General features: G+C 40.8%; 8 protein-coding genes across 8 annotated transcripts; 4 read left to right on the forward strand and 4 right to left on the reverse strand. All coding sequences in view use genetic code 12, as the record gives it.

Moving 5' to 3' along the window:
• Window positions 1-1,380: 1,380 nt before the first annotated feature.
• On the forward strand, window positions 1,381-2,382 carry SPAPADRAFT_63497 (uncharacterized protein; the record flags this gene model as incomplete). The annotated part of the gene is made up of 1 exon (XM_007377581.1): window positions 1,381-2,382. The coding sequence occupies one exon, from the start codon at window positions 1,452-1,454 to the stop codon at window positions 2,184-2,186; it is 735 nt and encodes a 244-aa protein (XP_007377643.1).
• Window positions 2,364-3,754, reverse strand: SPAPADRAFT_63499 (uncharacterized protein; the record flags this gene model as incomplete). Its single annotated transcript, XM_007377582.1, has 1 exon — window positions 2,364-3,754. One exon carries the CDS (start codon window positions 3,730-3,732, stop codon window positions 2,425-2,427), a length of 1,308 nt encoding a protein of 435 aa, XP_007377644.1.
• A 153-nt stretch (window positions 3,755-3,907) lies between these two features.
• PUP3 (proteasome core particle subunit beta 3) lies at window positions 3,908-5,189 on the reverse strand (the record flags this gene model as incomplete). Its single annotated transcript, XM_007377583.1, has 1 exon — window positions 3,908-5,189. One exon carries the CDS (start codon window positions 5,110-5,112, stop codon window positions 4,492-4,494), a length of 621 nt encoding a protein of 206 aa, XP_007377645.1.
• On the forward strand, window positions 3,954-4,256 carry SPAPADRAFT_57388 (uncharacterized protein; the record flags this gene model as incomplete). The annotated part of the gene is made up of 1 exon (XM_007377584.1): window positions 3,954-4,256. The coding sequence occupies one exon, from the start codon at window positions 3,954-3,956 to the stop codon at window positions 4,254-4,256; it is 303 nt and encodes a 100-aa protein (XP_007377646.1).
• Window positions 5,190-5,393: 204 nt separating the features above from the next.
• Window positions 5,394-8,243, reverse strand: SPAPADRAFT_144747 (Arf family guanine nucleotide exchange factor; the record flags this gene model as incomplete). Its single annotated transcript, XM_007377585.1, has 2 exons — window positions 5,394-7,334; window positions 7,410-8,243. 2 exons carry the CDS (start codon window positions 8,241-8,243, stop codon window positions 5,394-5,396), a joined length of 2,775 nt encoding a protein of 924 aa, XP_007377647.1.
• Window positions 8,244-9,729: 1,486 nt separating this feature from the next.
• On the forward strand, window positions 9,730-11,115 carry HSM3 (Hsm3p; the record flags this gene model as incomplete). The annotated part of the gene is made up of 1 exon (XM_007377586.1): window positions 9,730-11,115. One exon carries the CDS (start codon window positions 9,730-9,732, stop codon window positions 11,113-11,115), a length of 1,386 nt encoding a protein of 461 aa, XP_007377648.1.
• Window positions 11,081-12,818, reverse strand: SNG4 (Sng4p; the record flags this gene model as incomplete). Its single annotated transcript, XM_007377587.1, has 2 exons — window positions 11,081-11,264; window positions 11,299-12,818. The coding sequence occupies 2 exons, from the start codon at window positions 12,816-12,818 to the stop codon at window positions 11,081-11,083; spliced, it is 1,704 nt and encodes a 567-aa protein (XP_007377649.1).
• Window positions 12,819-13,108: 290 nt separating this feature from the next.
• On the forward strand, window positions 13,109-14,866 carry SNG3 (Sng3p; the record flags this gene model as incomplete). The annotated part of the gene is made up of 1 exon (XM_007377588.1): window positions 13,109-14,866. The coding sequence occupies one exon, from the start codon at window positions 13,109-13,111 to the stop codon at window positions 14,864-14,866; it is 1,758 nt and encodes a 585-aa protein (XP_007377650.1).
• Window positions 14,867-15,009: the final 143 nt, after the last annotated feature.

Raw genomic sequence — 15,009 nt, forward strand, 5'->3', positions numbered from 1 at the left:
AGCGAGGGGTTCTTTACTTCAGCGAAATAGGTAAAATTGTTGATTGATTGATTGTCCATAATTCCGATCACAATGAGTCAACCGGGAAGAATATGCAGGAAAATAGGTGTTTGACGTGTGGAATTATATTGTTATGATTGAAAGAGGAGAAAAAAAAGATGAGAAAAATGGACCGCGTTCCTAATCAGGCAATCTAACAACAAGTTAGCGAATCCAGGTTTGTTAAGTAAGGAAGGAAAATCCCTAGATAATAAATCTAGAACAATCGAAGGATTTTTTTTTTTTGGTGGCATTTTTCGCAACACACACAATTTCTCTACAAACCCCTCATCTTACGCAGTTCCCCTCTAAGAAATTAAGTATACTGGGTGAAATTCAAAAATATGTCGCTGTAATATCATCATCAGCTGATATTAAATGTGAGATCCAATGCAACAGATCCCAAGCAAATGTGCATTATCTTTTCTAAATATATCTAGGGATTGCATCAGGTGTATGCACGTAGATGTTAGTTAGTTGCAATGATAATAAAAAAAAGAAATTGTAAATCTTTTTTTGGAATGAAAGGAAAAAAACGGTTAATTATTTTTTTTCTTCTAGACTGTTGGCAAAAAAAGCTTATACGACAGGTCGAAGAAAAGAGGAGTAAGTTTAGTATTGAGGTAATGATGTAACGTAAAATTCGCCTGTCAAAGCTGAAAAAAAGCTTATAGCTTGATCTGTTGAGTATTGGCGGGTAAAATCAGCTCAATTGTTTGAAATGAAACTGATGGCTTGCTCAGGTTGTTTACATATATGTGCTTGGCCTAACTATAACCAGGTGGGCGATAAGTCTACTTGCTATTTTCATGGTTAGGTTTTCGTCGTTTAAATAAGGAGGGGAGACGAAAAGATCAAGAGCCACGATGGTTCCTGTACATAAAAAAATTTGTTGAGTAAGAATTAATCCGAGAATAGATAAAAATAAAACTGAAACCAGTAAAAACAACAGTAGGGCGAATGGAAGAAAATGGCTGTGTGAGAAAGTGGTACGAGCATAGACTAAAAAAAAAAATACAGCAATAGATTTGTTTGTGTGGCTATAGTAAATGGGGGGAAAAGGGGGGAAACTCAAGGGAGGGGATCTTTTTTTTTTTTGTTTAGTCATAATCTATTATTATAGAAATTTTTTTTTGGGTGGCTTCTTCGTTGCCAGCAGGTCTCGTTTGGGATTTGTTCCATGTTGGCCACGCTTTTATTATTATTTTGCGACATGCGTTAGTTTTATCTTTGGAAAAAATAGATTCCCCTCTTTCATTTGCAGCACGGTTATAAATATGCTGCCATCTTCCTCGTTTAACTTGGATTTGCAAAATTATTTCTCTTTATCTTTCAGTCTCTTTTTGTTCCATCTACTCTTTTCAACTATTCACATTTCAAGTTCAACCTTTTAATTAATTATCATCAGCACAATGTTCAAGTCAATCTTTCAATCAATCAAGCCAATGATCATTAACGGTGCTACCAGATCCGGCGTTACAGTTACTGCCACACCAGCTACTTCTATTACTATTTATCACAATACAAACTCCTTGTTATCACACAATTTGTTATCCAAGTTGTCTTCATACAGTGTTTTACCATGCACTGTTCACAGATTTAAGGATTCTCATCAAACCATCACCTCATACACTACTGACAAGGTCTCATCTTCGAATGGACAAGCACCAATTGCCAAATTTGATGTCGATGTCAAGTTTAACCAAGGATTATCTAAGACAGATTACGATTTCATTATGAATGAATGTGTCGATATCCACCCTGATAATCAATCCATTATGTTGCAATTGTTGTATGGGGTTAGCCATGACAAGAGAAAGTTGATCAAGTCTTTTGATTTACACGACGAATTGTACAGTAACTTTGATAGAGTCTCACAATTATCAAGAGAAAATGGTCCTTTGATTATTGACTACAACAACAAGTTGATTGCCAACGATGAAGCTTCATTTGATCGTATCATGGTTAATTACTTGAGTTGTGGAATTCAAAATGTTGATAAGGCTGGTGCTGGTTTAGGTTCAAATGGTTCTAGCAACAATAGCGCCAATCTTAACGTGTCTGCTGCTAGTACTATTCCAGCCGCTGAGTTGTACCATCAAAATTTAATCCATCCTCACGTTGCTGAGTTTGCTGATTTGTTTTAAGATGGTTTTGTTTTTGTTTTATTTTTATAACTGGTTATGGTCACTTTATTAAAAGAAATGGTAGTATTACTACTGTGTTTGTCTTTTTTGGATACTAATTTATAGCGGGTCTGTTTAATAATTTTTTGGGAATTTTAGTTTTTTATTGCTTTTATAGATTTTAATTAATAGCTAAATATAATATGATTTATAAATTAAACAATTGTACATTATATTCGTTAAACCAAATTGCTATACACTATACACCCATCCTCTTGATGACATATTCTTGAGCAACAACCCCTAAACTCAAGTTCAATCCCTGCTTAATCCAATCCTTAACCCATTCTCGAGGATCAACGGAATCAGTCAATGATTCTTGATCGTTCACTACATTCAATTCTTCTCCATCTAACCAAGCGGCCCATCTTAATGGGAATGGCTGGGTTTTGGTGATGATGGTGATACCATTGGTTATATCCTTGAGGACAATTGTGAACGAGAATGAGTTGGCATTTGACGATTCAATAAGCACAGGCTTATCGTCATCTTCCGCAGGTTCATTTTCCCTGTCGGGTTTACTAGTGGTGATTGGTTGGATGGAGATGAATATGTTTGATTTGTTGATTAATTCTTCCTCTTGTTGTTGCTTCTCTTCGGGTGATGGTTCGATCTTTTGGAAATCTCTGGCGGCGGATTCTAAATTTGCAAAACATAATTTTTCACCATCGATCACTTTCCCATAAAACATATTCAATTTGACTCCGTTGGTCTCTTGTTCATCGTGATGTTGGTTGAACTGAACGACACTAACATTGATCCCACCTTCGACCTGGTTCATAACCAGTTGGAAATTCTCAGATACCAATCGATTTAAGTAATTCAAATTATATAAATCACACACAATCATCACATTCAATATCTCATCAACATCCTCCAATAATCCTTGTTTAATTTGGTTACTCACATTAACCACGAGAGAATTCAACCGGTCACTCAATTTGCTAAGTTGTTCGTTTCCTTCCAAGTGTTGTCTCTGTTGACTCAATTGGTTGGTGGTGGCCAGGGCCAACTGGTAGGTCTGTTCCGACAACTTTTCAGCATTGGATGTGATTGTGCCCCATAATGAACTAACCTTTGTTGACCCTTCCTTACTCCACCAACTGGAAATTTGGCCAATTGGATCAATTTCGAGTTCGGCCTGGGCATTAGGTTCGGTGTCGGCTTCATCGGTCATGGTTGTGTCTGACGACGTGGCGGTTGTTGCTTCAGTAGTGCTTTCTTTGGCTTCTTCGACGGTGGGAGGAAGTGGAATTGACGAAGAGATGGTAGTAGGAGCGGCAGCCAGTTTCTTGGGCTCAATATCTTTCTTTGGTTCCAACTTAGTTCTGCTTGCTGGGCGCTTTGTTGTCTCATGTTGGGCCAATTCATCCAAGAAATCTAAGAGATCGTCGGCTTTGGACTCCTTCACCTCAGAGCTGCCACGCCCTGACACAGGCTGTGGGGTAGATGGTTTGGAATCCGGAAGGGAATTGATGAAATCAAGTACGTCTTTATCTGTGGGCATGGTAGTTGTCTGTCGATCACGGTGTTAATCGACTAAGTGTTTGTAACATTTTTTTTTGTAGTGACTTTGAATCGTAAAATCTCCTTGGCCAGAATGCACGACCTTTTCTTTCATCAGCAAAGCAAATCCCGTGGTTTACTAAGAATCAAAAAAAGTTGATATAAATCGTTTGATTAATATAAGTTTAAATCACAGTTTAACATCAGAGAAACTAGGTTATCATGCATCCTCAGTTAGATAAAAATCGTTTCGATACATGCGAGAAACTAATGGACGCTCTTGAAAAGTGTCACCAACAAGAATACCTTAAGCAAATCCTTGGAATGTGCAACTATGAAAAGGACCAATTAGCCAACTGTTTGCATTACACCCGAGTAGAAGACTCCAAGGACAGAATTAGACAAGCTAGAGAAAAGCAAAAGCTCTTTGAAGAAAAAAGAAGAAAGGCTAGAGAAGAAGAGTACGGGAAAGACGGATACTTGCAAAAGGTTATTGATGCTGAGTTACAAAAGAAGCAGAACTAGACCAGCATGACCTGGTTGACGCAAGTAAAGCAACAGCCAAAGCGATGCTTGAAGGAGCGCAAAAAAAAAGAAGATTGTAAGAGCACGAGTGGAGGTGGGAGGAGCTCCTTTTGAAAGCTTATACGTATCCTCAAAAGATACACTGTAAATAGAATAACAAACAGAACAAAGAACTTCTAATATACATTCACAGAAACGAATTTCTATTTATTCATTCATTCAAAATGCTATCTCTCTAATCTTGACGAGTCTTCAATACTCGTTTAACCACCTTATCCTTGGTAACGATATACACCACGGCCCCCCAACCAGAAAGGGCATCTCTATCCACAGCATTCAACAATGCCTGACTGATAGTTTCAAACAACTGTTCCGGCTCTAAATCAGGTTCGTACAACGATTCACACATCCCATACAATTGGTCTGAAGCGGTACCACTGACGATAAAATCCTTGGCGAAATCAATACACCCAATCAGATCAAATCCACATATGAATGGCTTATTATCCTTGTGGCCCAATCCAGCCACAATGGGACTTACAAAGTATGGCCCGAATCTTCGTTCGTAAAGCGTGGAACTGACCAAATTGGCCAAGGTCTCGGGCTCAATCAGTCGTTCCTCTCGCAACTTGTATAAATTGGTCTTGAACCGGAAGGTCTCCTTTAATGTAAGTACGTCAGTGGCTAACCCAGTCAACCCGAGAAAGCACTTGTCGCCAAAGCCAAAGATTTTTTCAAAGTTGTTGGATACCCCAAGCGATTGGTTTCCCAACCTCAAATCACTGGCTATGGCAATACAATCTTTGCCAACCATGGCCACGGCAGAACCCCCATTGATGGAAAATGGATCAGACATTGTGTGTATGTATTATAACTCTTTCAACTGTATATTATCAACAAACTAACTGCCAATTGGGATGTCAATTAGTGTCTAGTTTGAATGTATGGGTGGCGTAGACAGGGTTGGTTTTTTTCAGCGTTAACAAAAAGTGACGATGTTCGTGCGACAACCAAATACCAACCGCTACCAAATTATACACTTCCGTCTTTTTAATATTACTGCAAAAATTCATTTAAAGTTTATACATAACAGTCATAATAATCTAATAACAATATATACAAATATAAACAAACATATTAAACCACAACAAGAGGACCAGACACAGTTTCTATGTCTTCCGTCTTCTCTAACACAACATTGAGATGTGGTTGCTCAATAAATACCATGGGTTTTTCGTTTGGTTGTATTTCTTCTTCTGGCTCTTCTGGCTCCTCGTCAATGGTCTGATAAGTATGTTTCATCGACTGCAGAAGCTGCTGGTGGTGGTGGCCCAGTTCCGAATTCTGTAGCTCGGAAAGGGTGAATGTTTTAGGCGACTTCACCATGTGGAATTGGTCTTGTTGTTGTCGTAATTGTAATTGGGCAATGTCGGAAATCGACTTCGATGCTTCGAAAGTGGGGATGACTCCCGCAATATCCTTGATGCTCAAGAACATCTTTTTGATTTCCGATTTAATCACCGTGGTTAATTGGTCTTCTTCACTTTCAACCTGGGTGGCTTCGTTGGCTTCCGACGAATCACTGACTTTTTCTTCTTCGGTTTCCTTATCCTTGTCTTCTAGGTCAAACCGTAATTGTAACCCAAATCCAAGCATAATGAGGTAATTCTTGTACTTTTTGATTTCATCCTTGTACTGATTAATCTTAATTGCGTAATTACTAAGCACTCGTGAATAGTTGCTGCAGTTATACGTAGCCTTGGGTAACTCTTTGACAAACGTGTGTTTCTTCTGAAGGAACTCAAAATACAACTTCTTCAAATTGTTGTAATACTTTAATGTCTTCATAAACTGTCTCATCATACCTAAATGGTTTGGATCTTCATCGTTGATGATATACTTGGAAAGATAAATTCCTTGGACAATTGGTTCCCATTTCATGATATTCTTGGACTTCTTGAACATGTCCGAGTGAGCAATCAAGTATTCCAAATTGGTCCACCCATATTCAATCGAACTTACGCTTTCTTCTAATGTAGGTATAGCAGTAATCTTAGCGGCCCAGAAATTACAAGCATTGACATATTCTAATGCAATCTCTTTAGTACCAGCCTGGAATAAGAACTTCATGGCCGCTTTCTTGTTGGAAGTGGCGGGGAAGGTCAATGACCATTGATATGTCTTTTTACCAGCCGACACCACGGGAGTTTCCAATTGGGCAAGGGTAGAACACAAATTGTAGTTGCCAATCTTGGCGGCATTCTTTAACCAGTTCCCGTCCCCGATTTCATCATCGTCGTCATCTATCTGTCTCTCCTTCTTTTTCTGCTTCTTGATTATCTTGGGATCGAACGAGTAGAGTGATAATTCACCCTTGCAGACAACGACAAAGTTCTCCACGAACTTGTGGTGGAGCAATGGTTGTGATTGTGGTTTAGGAACACGTGGCTTTTTAAAGAACGATTTGAATCGACCAGTATAACTTTGTTGTTCTGAGGTGATGGACGCAGTATCTTGCTGTTCATTATTCATAATCCGCAATTTCAACAACCCTTCTTTTAAATAGGGTGATCCTTGAAGCTCCAATGTCAAGTCGTAATCATCTTCGTAATTGTCCACCAAGAAATTATCCATGTGGTTATTGGTGTCATCTACATCGTCTTCATGCAAACTTACAGTTTCAAATGATAACAATGACAAAGTATCATCGCCGATATTTGCAGCAGAAACATTGGATTCTCGCGATTGCAACGACGCAAATGATTTCCGTTTGTTGACCGGCTGTTGGTATAACAAGTCATCCATTGATGGACGTACTTGTATATGATGACGATTGGTGGTGGTTGTGGTGGTTTGCGAAGTGAACGATGCATGGCTGTGTTGTCCTAACATTTTCCGCTGTTGGTTTTCCTTGTCGGTGGCCAAGGCCCGGGCGAGACCGACACGTTCCTTGTGGCGATAGAATGGTTGATGACTTAAATTGGAAATATCGGATGTGCCCGTGTTAATACGTTTCACTACTGAGTTGGTGTCTACCGACCAGATTGAGCCTGACGAGTTGGATATTTGGCGTGAGAGCTCGCCACTGTTGTGGTGAGGGTCCTCGGTTTCTTTGATTGGAGTAGATTTCCACGTGGTTTCCAAAGTATGAACAGCGGTGGAATAGCTAGTATGGGAAGTATGGGAGCTATCAGTGGTTGATCTCGAGGTCTCCCGCTTGCTGGTACGGCGATGCAACGAGGGTTCCGAGGAATTGCTGGTGGTAGTTTTCAAATGTAACTCATTCTTGGCAAGATCGTCGTAGTACCTGGACAATTCACGTTCGATAATGATCCGTTGCTTGACTGTGAGGGAAGATCTAGAGCGCAGTTGTTGAATGAATGTCCCAAATGTATCCTTGATGAAATCTTGTTGGCTGATTCTACTTTTCTTGTTGACTTCCAGGTTGTGCAAAGCTGTATTTAACAAGATCAACGAGTATATAATAATGTAAATCTGTTCAAAGTTCCTGGTTGCAAACACGTTCTGGGGGTGTTGTTTCAAGTATGATTTCGTGAAGGATGAAAGGATTCTGTCAATCTCTTGTGATTCGCCCTTCAAGTACAATTTCAGACAGAGCATCCGGGTAGACTGTAACAAATCGGACGGCCATTGGAAAAGATTCATGTAGTGAGTTCTAATCCGGGACGATTCGTCGTCGTTAGCAGCAAGGAACTGGATATATTCTTCAGGAGCGATCGACACAAACTCTTCGTCGTACAACTTCTTAGCAATGGAAAGCGACTCATCCACAGGCGGTGGCGGTGCTGGGGTGACTGGGGGTGCAGAATGTGACGTGTTGACAAGTATGGGGTTGACATCGGCGGAAGCTGCCAACACTGCTGTGGATATGCTGGTGGTGGTGATTGTTGTGGCGGCAGACGTGGTTGATTTACTATTGAGGGTGGTTGCTGCTGATGTGCGGATGGAGTCCAAGGGAGAGCTCATAGAAAAATCAGCATACGTGTCTTCAGTAGGGGTTTTCTGTTTGATGGTTTCGATATAGCCGTTCAGTGTATTGATATTCACGGTGGTGGTGCCATTTGGGCCAGCGCCATTTGACAATGGCTGTACTGGTTCGATGGCTGATTCAGATAACGAGTTGTTAGGGTTCATGTATGGTTGAGTGATTAAGATGGGAGTTTGCGGTGCCAGTTTCGCCTCTCTTATTTGTGGACGTGTTTGCAAGGGCATGTAAAAAGGGGAACGAGCGTTGTTATGGTGAAAAAGGGTCGTGTCTCAACTGTCGCGTGGTGCGTGTGGGTGTGGATGTGTAGATGTGTGCGATATGGTAGTCAATTGGAACAAGAAGTACATAGACTTGCCTTCCAGATCTGTGATAAAACACCACCCTTTTATTTAAATACTGCTTTAGTTTAAACGAAAACCAAAAGGGGAAATCAGACTACAAAATAAATTAAAATAAAAAAAAAAAATTCAATATCAGACAAATGTATGCACGAATCAGAAAAATAAAATATAAATATGTAATTTCTTTTTACGGTCATTGTTACCTTCGTCAAAAACTATAATTTGTGCCTTTTTTTTCTTTTTGTCAGGACAGGGTTCTTACAAATTACACCATTTTTTTTTTTTTTATTTTTCTTGGTTACTTAGTTACTGTCTGACACTTCACTACTATTTCTGCATGCGTTGCTTTGTGGAAAATTCCCCTTTGTAGACAATTAGATTGAGCCATAGTTAGACTATGCATCGGCTTAAACGCGTACTTCCCATGTTTTGTTTTGTAGTAGTTATAGACACAAACAGCTCTGTCTAGCCCAGCCTCGAGGATACGTTTAGTTCGTAATTTGCACCGAACGTTACATTATAGAATGTAAATTTGGCGTTAGCACGGAAATTTATGCACTCCCTGCTAACTTCGATGTAACTGAATAAACAAAAAAAAAATAAAATAAATTTTGACGCGTCTTCTCAGTATGATTGCCTCTACCGTCAACAGAACTACCGAAACAGCCCCAATTGATTGGATGTAATAGGTAAATTATCATCTGAACTAAAGCGATCAGGGGTACATGTCTCGGAGTTTACGAGGATATACGCCGGGTTATCCTCTGATGGAAATTTGTCTTAGTATTTACCTTTGTATTTACCATGTGTTGCATTACTAAATCTATGGCTGAGACTAAGCGGAGAACATCTGTGTGTTTCTGCATGACTTGTTTGGTATGTCGGCTGTGGCGTCGGCGGCATTATACATGTAAACTTGATAAGCCAGCCAACTTAGCCCCACTAGCTTGTAAACGCTTTATTGCTGTAGGGATGGCTAGACCGGGATTTGGTAGCGCAGAATACTATTCTCATGGTGTTTCGTTTGGTAGCGTGTGCACTGTTTATTCGCTCGGTAAATACGGTTTGAAAAGTGCTGCCTACATTTGCCACATTTCTAATCCCTGACCTACAAACTAATACAATGGATACAACTACAGTATTAGACCATCTCAACACATGCTATGAAACTAAACAACCAATTGATAATGATTTAATAGATACATTTACAACCAGTGTGAATTCCCACACACCCGATCTCCCCCAGTTGATTTCTATTATAAATCAAATTCTTCTTGGTGAATCCAATATCGATCCCATGGGAATGCTAGTGGCTTTACTTGAGAAATTGCTTGGGAATTTGCTGTTTAAGGAGATCTTGCAGGTTTATCCTGCCGAGTTTATTCTTCAGTATTTAGTGAACTATGAGGAGAATCCGGTTGTCAATCAGTTATGTTTAAAGATTTTAAATTTGAATTTGCATGATGAGCAAACTCAGGAGTTTTTGAGAAGCAATGGCGTGTTGATTAAATTGTTGGAGATTTACTTCAAGCGAAATACCCCGATTGGGGTATTGAACCAAATAGAGAAGTTGACCTCGTTGTTAACCACCACGGAGTTTGCGCTATTGGTTACACCCCTGTATTTGCAATTGTTTAGTTCATTCCGTCATGTTGACGATACCACTATATTAGCGAGATATCTTGATTACTTGACTTTGATATTGCCTAAGCTTAAGTCCGTTGACCCTACCCTCTACCAGTTTACTAAGCGTGAGATTGATCAGATTGAAGATCCGTTGTTTTTGATACTACTAGCACAATTTTATGGAAAGTTATTAGAGCAACCTATCAATATTGAACCTCCGTTGAACGACTTTATTTCTCTATATGTGGATGGGAAATTGGATGAACTAGTGAAGGGCGAATTAATCAATGTGATTGCAAAAATGTCGTATCTCGACAAGTATACCTCCATCCTCGAACACAGCCAACTATTTAAAACTCATAACTTGATAAAAGTATTTGAACATGATCAAAGTGATATAAATTTGTTGAGCAAAGCTAATCCCGATGTTATTGTCCAGTTGAATTACCTGGTCTATCGAGACGTATTAGACAATTTGTCCTTGTTTAATGACAATTTGTACTTGCCTATTCTTTTAAATTTCATAAAGTCGCCTGTGATATTTGGATTATTACTGAGTCAGTTCAACTACTTGAAGTTTTCTGGGATGTCGATGGATAAACTATATCTCATTTTGCTTAGCATGAGTGAGAAGGGTCACACCAAGGAATACTTGTTTAATAATTTACCCAATGTAATTACGCAATATTTGCTTGAGCTGGAAATTAGCAATAATCAATTGTGGAAATTAAAACTCGAGATATTTACTAATTTGTTGAGTGATCCAGAAGTAGTGGGCTACGCATACTGGCACGATGAGCTAAACCGAGTTTACGAGTTGATGAAGTACGGAAAAAGTTTCAGAAATGTCACCAAAGTAGATATAATGGATGAGACTGTGTAAAATTTCTATATAGTATTATTTGAAGAGTCCTCTTTGGGTTCCACTTGTGTAGCAGCAGCAGCAGCAGCAGAAGCGCGTTGTCGTAAAATCTCTTGGTCCTTGGCCAACTTCTCCAATTCTTTCTTGGCCTTGTCGTCAGCGGCCTTTTTCTTTGCTCGGTTGTTTGTCCAACGGATATTAAACACAAGGACAATGTTCATTACCACGATCCACATCACTAGTATTCCGATGTTTCGACCAAGGTGGCCCTTCCACGTATTGAAAAACACCACCTTCAATGCCTCATAGGTATTGTACATGGGCAAAGCGTACCCGTAATGGTAAAATCCCGGCATAAGAATAAACGGCGCAAATGTAGTTGATATGTTAATGACGACATTGAAAATCATCCAGGGAGCAATGAGTTGTTTTAAATCATAGATGAAGATTACCGACACGATATTTTCATTGATCCCAGCACTGGAGCTGATGAACAAGTACATAAACATCCAAAGCACAAGGAATCCCAGGTGGCCAAACGCAACGTTTATGGGGACTTGGAATGCGATGGTGATGAGGGAGTATACTAACGCTAGAACCAATGAGTTGATTTGCGATGCGATGATTCGATACAAGATATATTGCTTGAATCTGAGTCGGGTACGCATGAAGGAGTAGACTTCAAGTGAGAAGTTGAACTGATGGAATGAGAATAATTGGGCGTAGATCAAGCCAAGCTCGCTGGGTCCAAGCACGGCAGCCGATGCTGGTGGTCGATTATCGATGAATGTGAATGTGGGGAATGTCGAGAAGATTGACCGCGTGGCGTTGGATTGTAGAAGTGCTTCTTGTTGTGTCAGGTTGAGTTGGTTTATTATTGGTTGGTATACAAACGGTGAGACGTAGTACCGTATCCACATTTCTCCAATAAGGTCTAAATGTCGGAATATATACTGGTTCAAGGCGGAAAAGTGACGGCCCAGTTCGTACACCACTTGTATCGTCAGGTTAATTGAAGATGTCGTGAATGTGGCATTGGCGGTGTTGAAACTGGTGTATATCTGTTGGGTGGTATTTGGAAGGATATGTATGGCGGCCCAATACTTCTGATGATGTACTTGGCGAGTAACTTCTTCCGAAATGGTATTGTTATGCTTGTTGGCCAACTCGGTGAACTTTGTCAAATTAACAAACTCAAACTTTCCCAATTCGACGGCACTTTCATTCTTGGTGAGCAAATCAACCATGGTGTCACCAGTTAGTGCCGGCACGGTATTCCCATCCAAACCAATAAACGGTTGATCTTCATTAACCACCAACATCTGCATGTTGCCAAACCGATGCTGCCGATGAAACAACGATCCCCAGTAAATAGACAAGATTCCCAAAAATATACAAAATAAATTGACATACACCCTTACAAACTTGGGGAATACCCGGATGTACTCTTTTGTCCGTTCTTTGCCAGTTAGTTTCACTGTACTCTTGCGACGGATTTCACCGCCGTCCTCTTCTTGTCGGTTGAGGGCGTCTGCGGCGTGCTTGGCCCCGGTTATACGCTCCTCAGGATCGTAGTCTACTGGTACGACTTCTTCGTCGTCAATATGGGAGTGAGGGGCACTTTCGAGTGGATCCATCCTGCTGGAATCTGACCTAGGTGAGGTCTGGCCAGATAATGTAGGGGAGGCTGCATGTGGCCCTGAATAAGACGTAGGTGCATCCATATTACTTTATCAAAGAGTAAACTAACGGAAAGGGAATGGAGTGGGAAAGGTAATCCCGTAATTGTTATTGTTATCTTTTGGGGATGATGATGGGGCGAGGCTACCAAATCTGTCATCGTATGCGCGATAATTGTTGCGCTAATTGTTGCGTCATTTGTTGACAATGCGGGAAAAGAATCGACTAAGGTGAAATTGTTGAGAACCGGAGTTCCGGGGAGGCTGAAAATGATAACAATCACTAAAAACTTTATCGATGGATCGATTGCTTCATCTACTGCCCCTTATAAGCTATGTCGAAACAGTCTAGGATGAGTGATGTCAGTGATCTTAATTCTGACGACGATCATTCATACAACGAGCATGTCCAACCAGTCGAATACCGTGGGAAAAGTCCCCGAAGACCATCACTAGCACGAAGAGTCTCAACCGCAGTAGACAGCTTCTTTACGGATGACGACGACGACAATGATGGTGATAGCCAACTACACATGGACGACGATGAGTTCCTTGCTGATCATTTCTTTGGCACACGGCAATTGACGAATTCCTTACGAAGAACCAGAACCGAACTGACATTCTCGGAGATGGAATTGGAAGAGTTTCCCCAAATGTACCATGGTGTAACTGAACAAACTGTCGCCCCAGAGGAGATCCCCAACTTAACGCTACCTCCTTTAGAAAGAAGGAGAAGCACAGTAGTGACTGCCATTCAAGCGGTTACAAAGAAGTTCAATTTCTGGGATAAAGAGTATCATGCCGATCGTATTCAGATTGCCTTGAAGTTCTTGGATAACTATTTATATTTGGTGGTAGGCTTCACCATAGCCTTGTGTATTTACTGGGGGTCATACTACGATCGTACGGCCCATTACAAACGGTTAAAGTTTGCCGTTATTATAGCAGACCACGCCGTGGCGTCGTTGCCGAATATCTTGGGTGAGACCGTTGAAGCTTACTTTACCCAAGTTCCTGCTATTCAACAGCTTGGCCATTTCGATATTTGGGATTTCAATAGAATAAGCACATTGGCAGATAGTCACAACAATACCATAACTGAGGAAGTGTATCGACAAATACACCATCAGAAATACTGGGGAGCATTCTATGTCCATGAAAATGCCACCCTCCAATGGGCACAAGCCTTGGCGGAAGCATCTACAAGCTTCGACCCATCTACTTCGTTAATGGAAGTGGTTTACGAAACCGGCCGTGACTTTAATGCCGTGCAAAACTCAATCATCACCGTGATACAAACCATGATCCGCGGATTCTACACGTTCCTCCCCAACACCAACCTCGTCAGCAACATGCTCGAAACTGTTAACTCCACTCAGGCAGCTACCGTCTTGAGCCAATCGCCACAATTGATCGCCACTATGCCGACATTCTTTATCACTGACCTCATACCAGTGAACAATCTCGTATTCCAAGCGCCCCTCCAGATTGGGCTCATCTACATTGTCATCTTCACATTCTTCCAGTTTATCTTCTCCATCAAGATCCACATGTACATTGCCCTGAAGATCAAGGGATTCCAGTATGTAGTATACCGAATGATATCGGCACAAGTGGCATACCTCATTCTTTCCTTGGCCTATGTCGTGCTTAACACTGCGTTTGGTCTCAAATATTCCACTGCATTTGGTCATGCCGGGTTCCTTGTCATTTGGATGTTTGCATTCTTGACCATGGCGTCGTTAGGTTCCATTATCGAACTTATTGTGTTGTTTCTTGTCGCCGTCAAGCCGGTGCTTATGGGGTTCCTCCTTTTGTTTGTGGCCGTAACCAACATCAGTCCCGTGGTTTCACCTATTGTGCTATGTCCCACGTTTTATCGATATGGGTACGCTATGCCCGTACGTAATTCGTACGAGTTAATGCATGTGGCGTATTTCGACAGTTGGAAGGGACACATGGGGCGAAACATTGGGATCTTGCTCGTGTGGATCGTGCTCAGTAATGCTGCCATGCCGTTTGTCATGAAGTGGTTGGCTAAGAAGAAGGCCAAGATGGATGCCCAGGCTGCTTCCAAGGCCGACGCCAAGTAGTTATATATATATATATATATACATGTCTTAATATAATGTCTTATGTTTGTATCTGCATGCACACCTACAACTGTGGATATGTTGCTTAAACTTCCGTTTGTGTCATAGCATATCAAATTAAATATGGCTGGAATTACTCTTAC

This window comes from Spathaspora passalidarum (genome assembly GCF_000223485.1).
Source record: "Spathaspora passalidarum NRRL Y-27907 unplaced genomic scaffold SPAPAscaffold_8, whole genome shotgun sequence".
NCBI lineage: Eukaryota > Fungi > Ascomycota > Pichiomycetes > Serinales > Debaryomycetaceae > Spathaspora > Spathaspora passalidarum.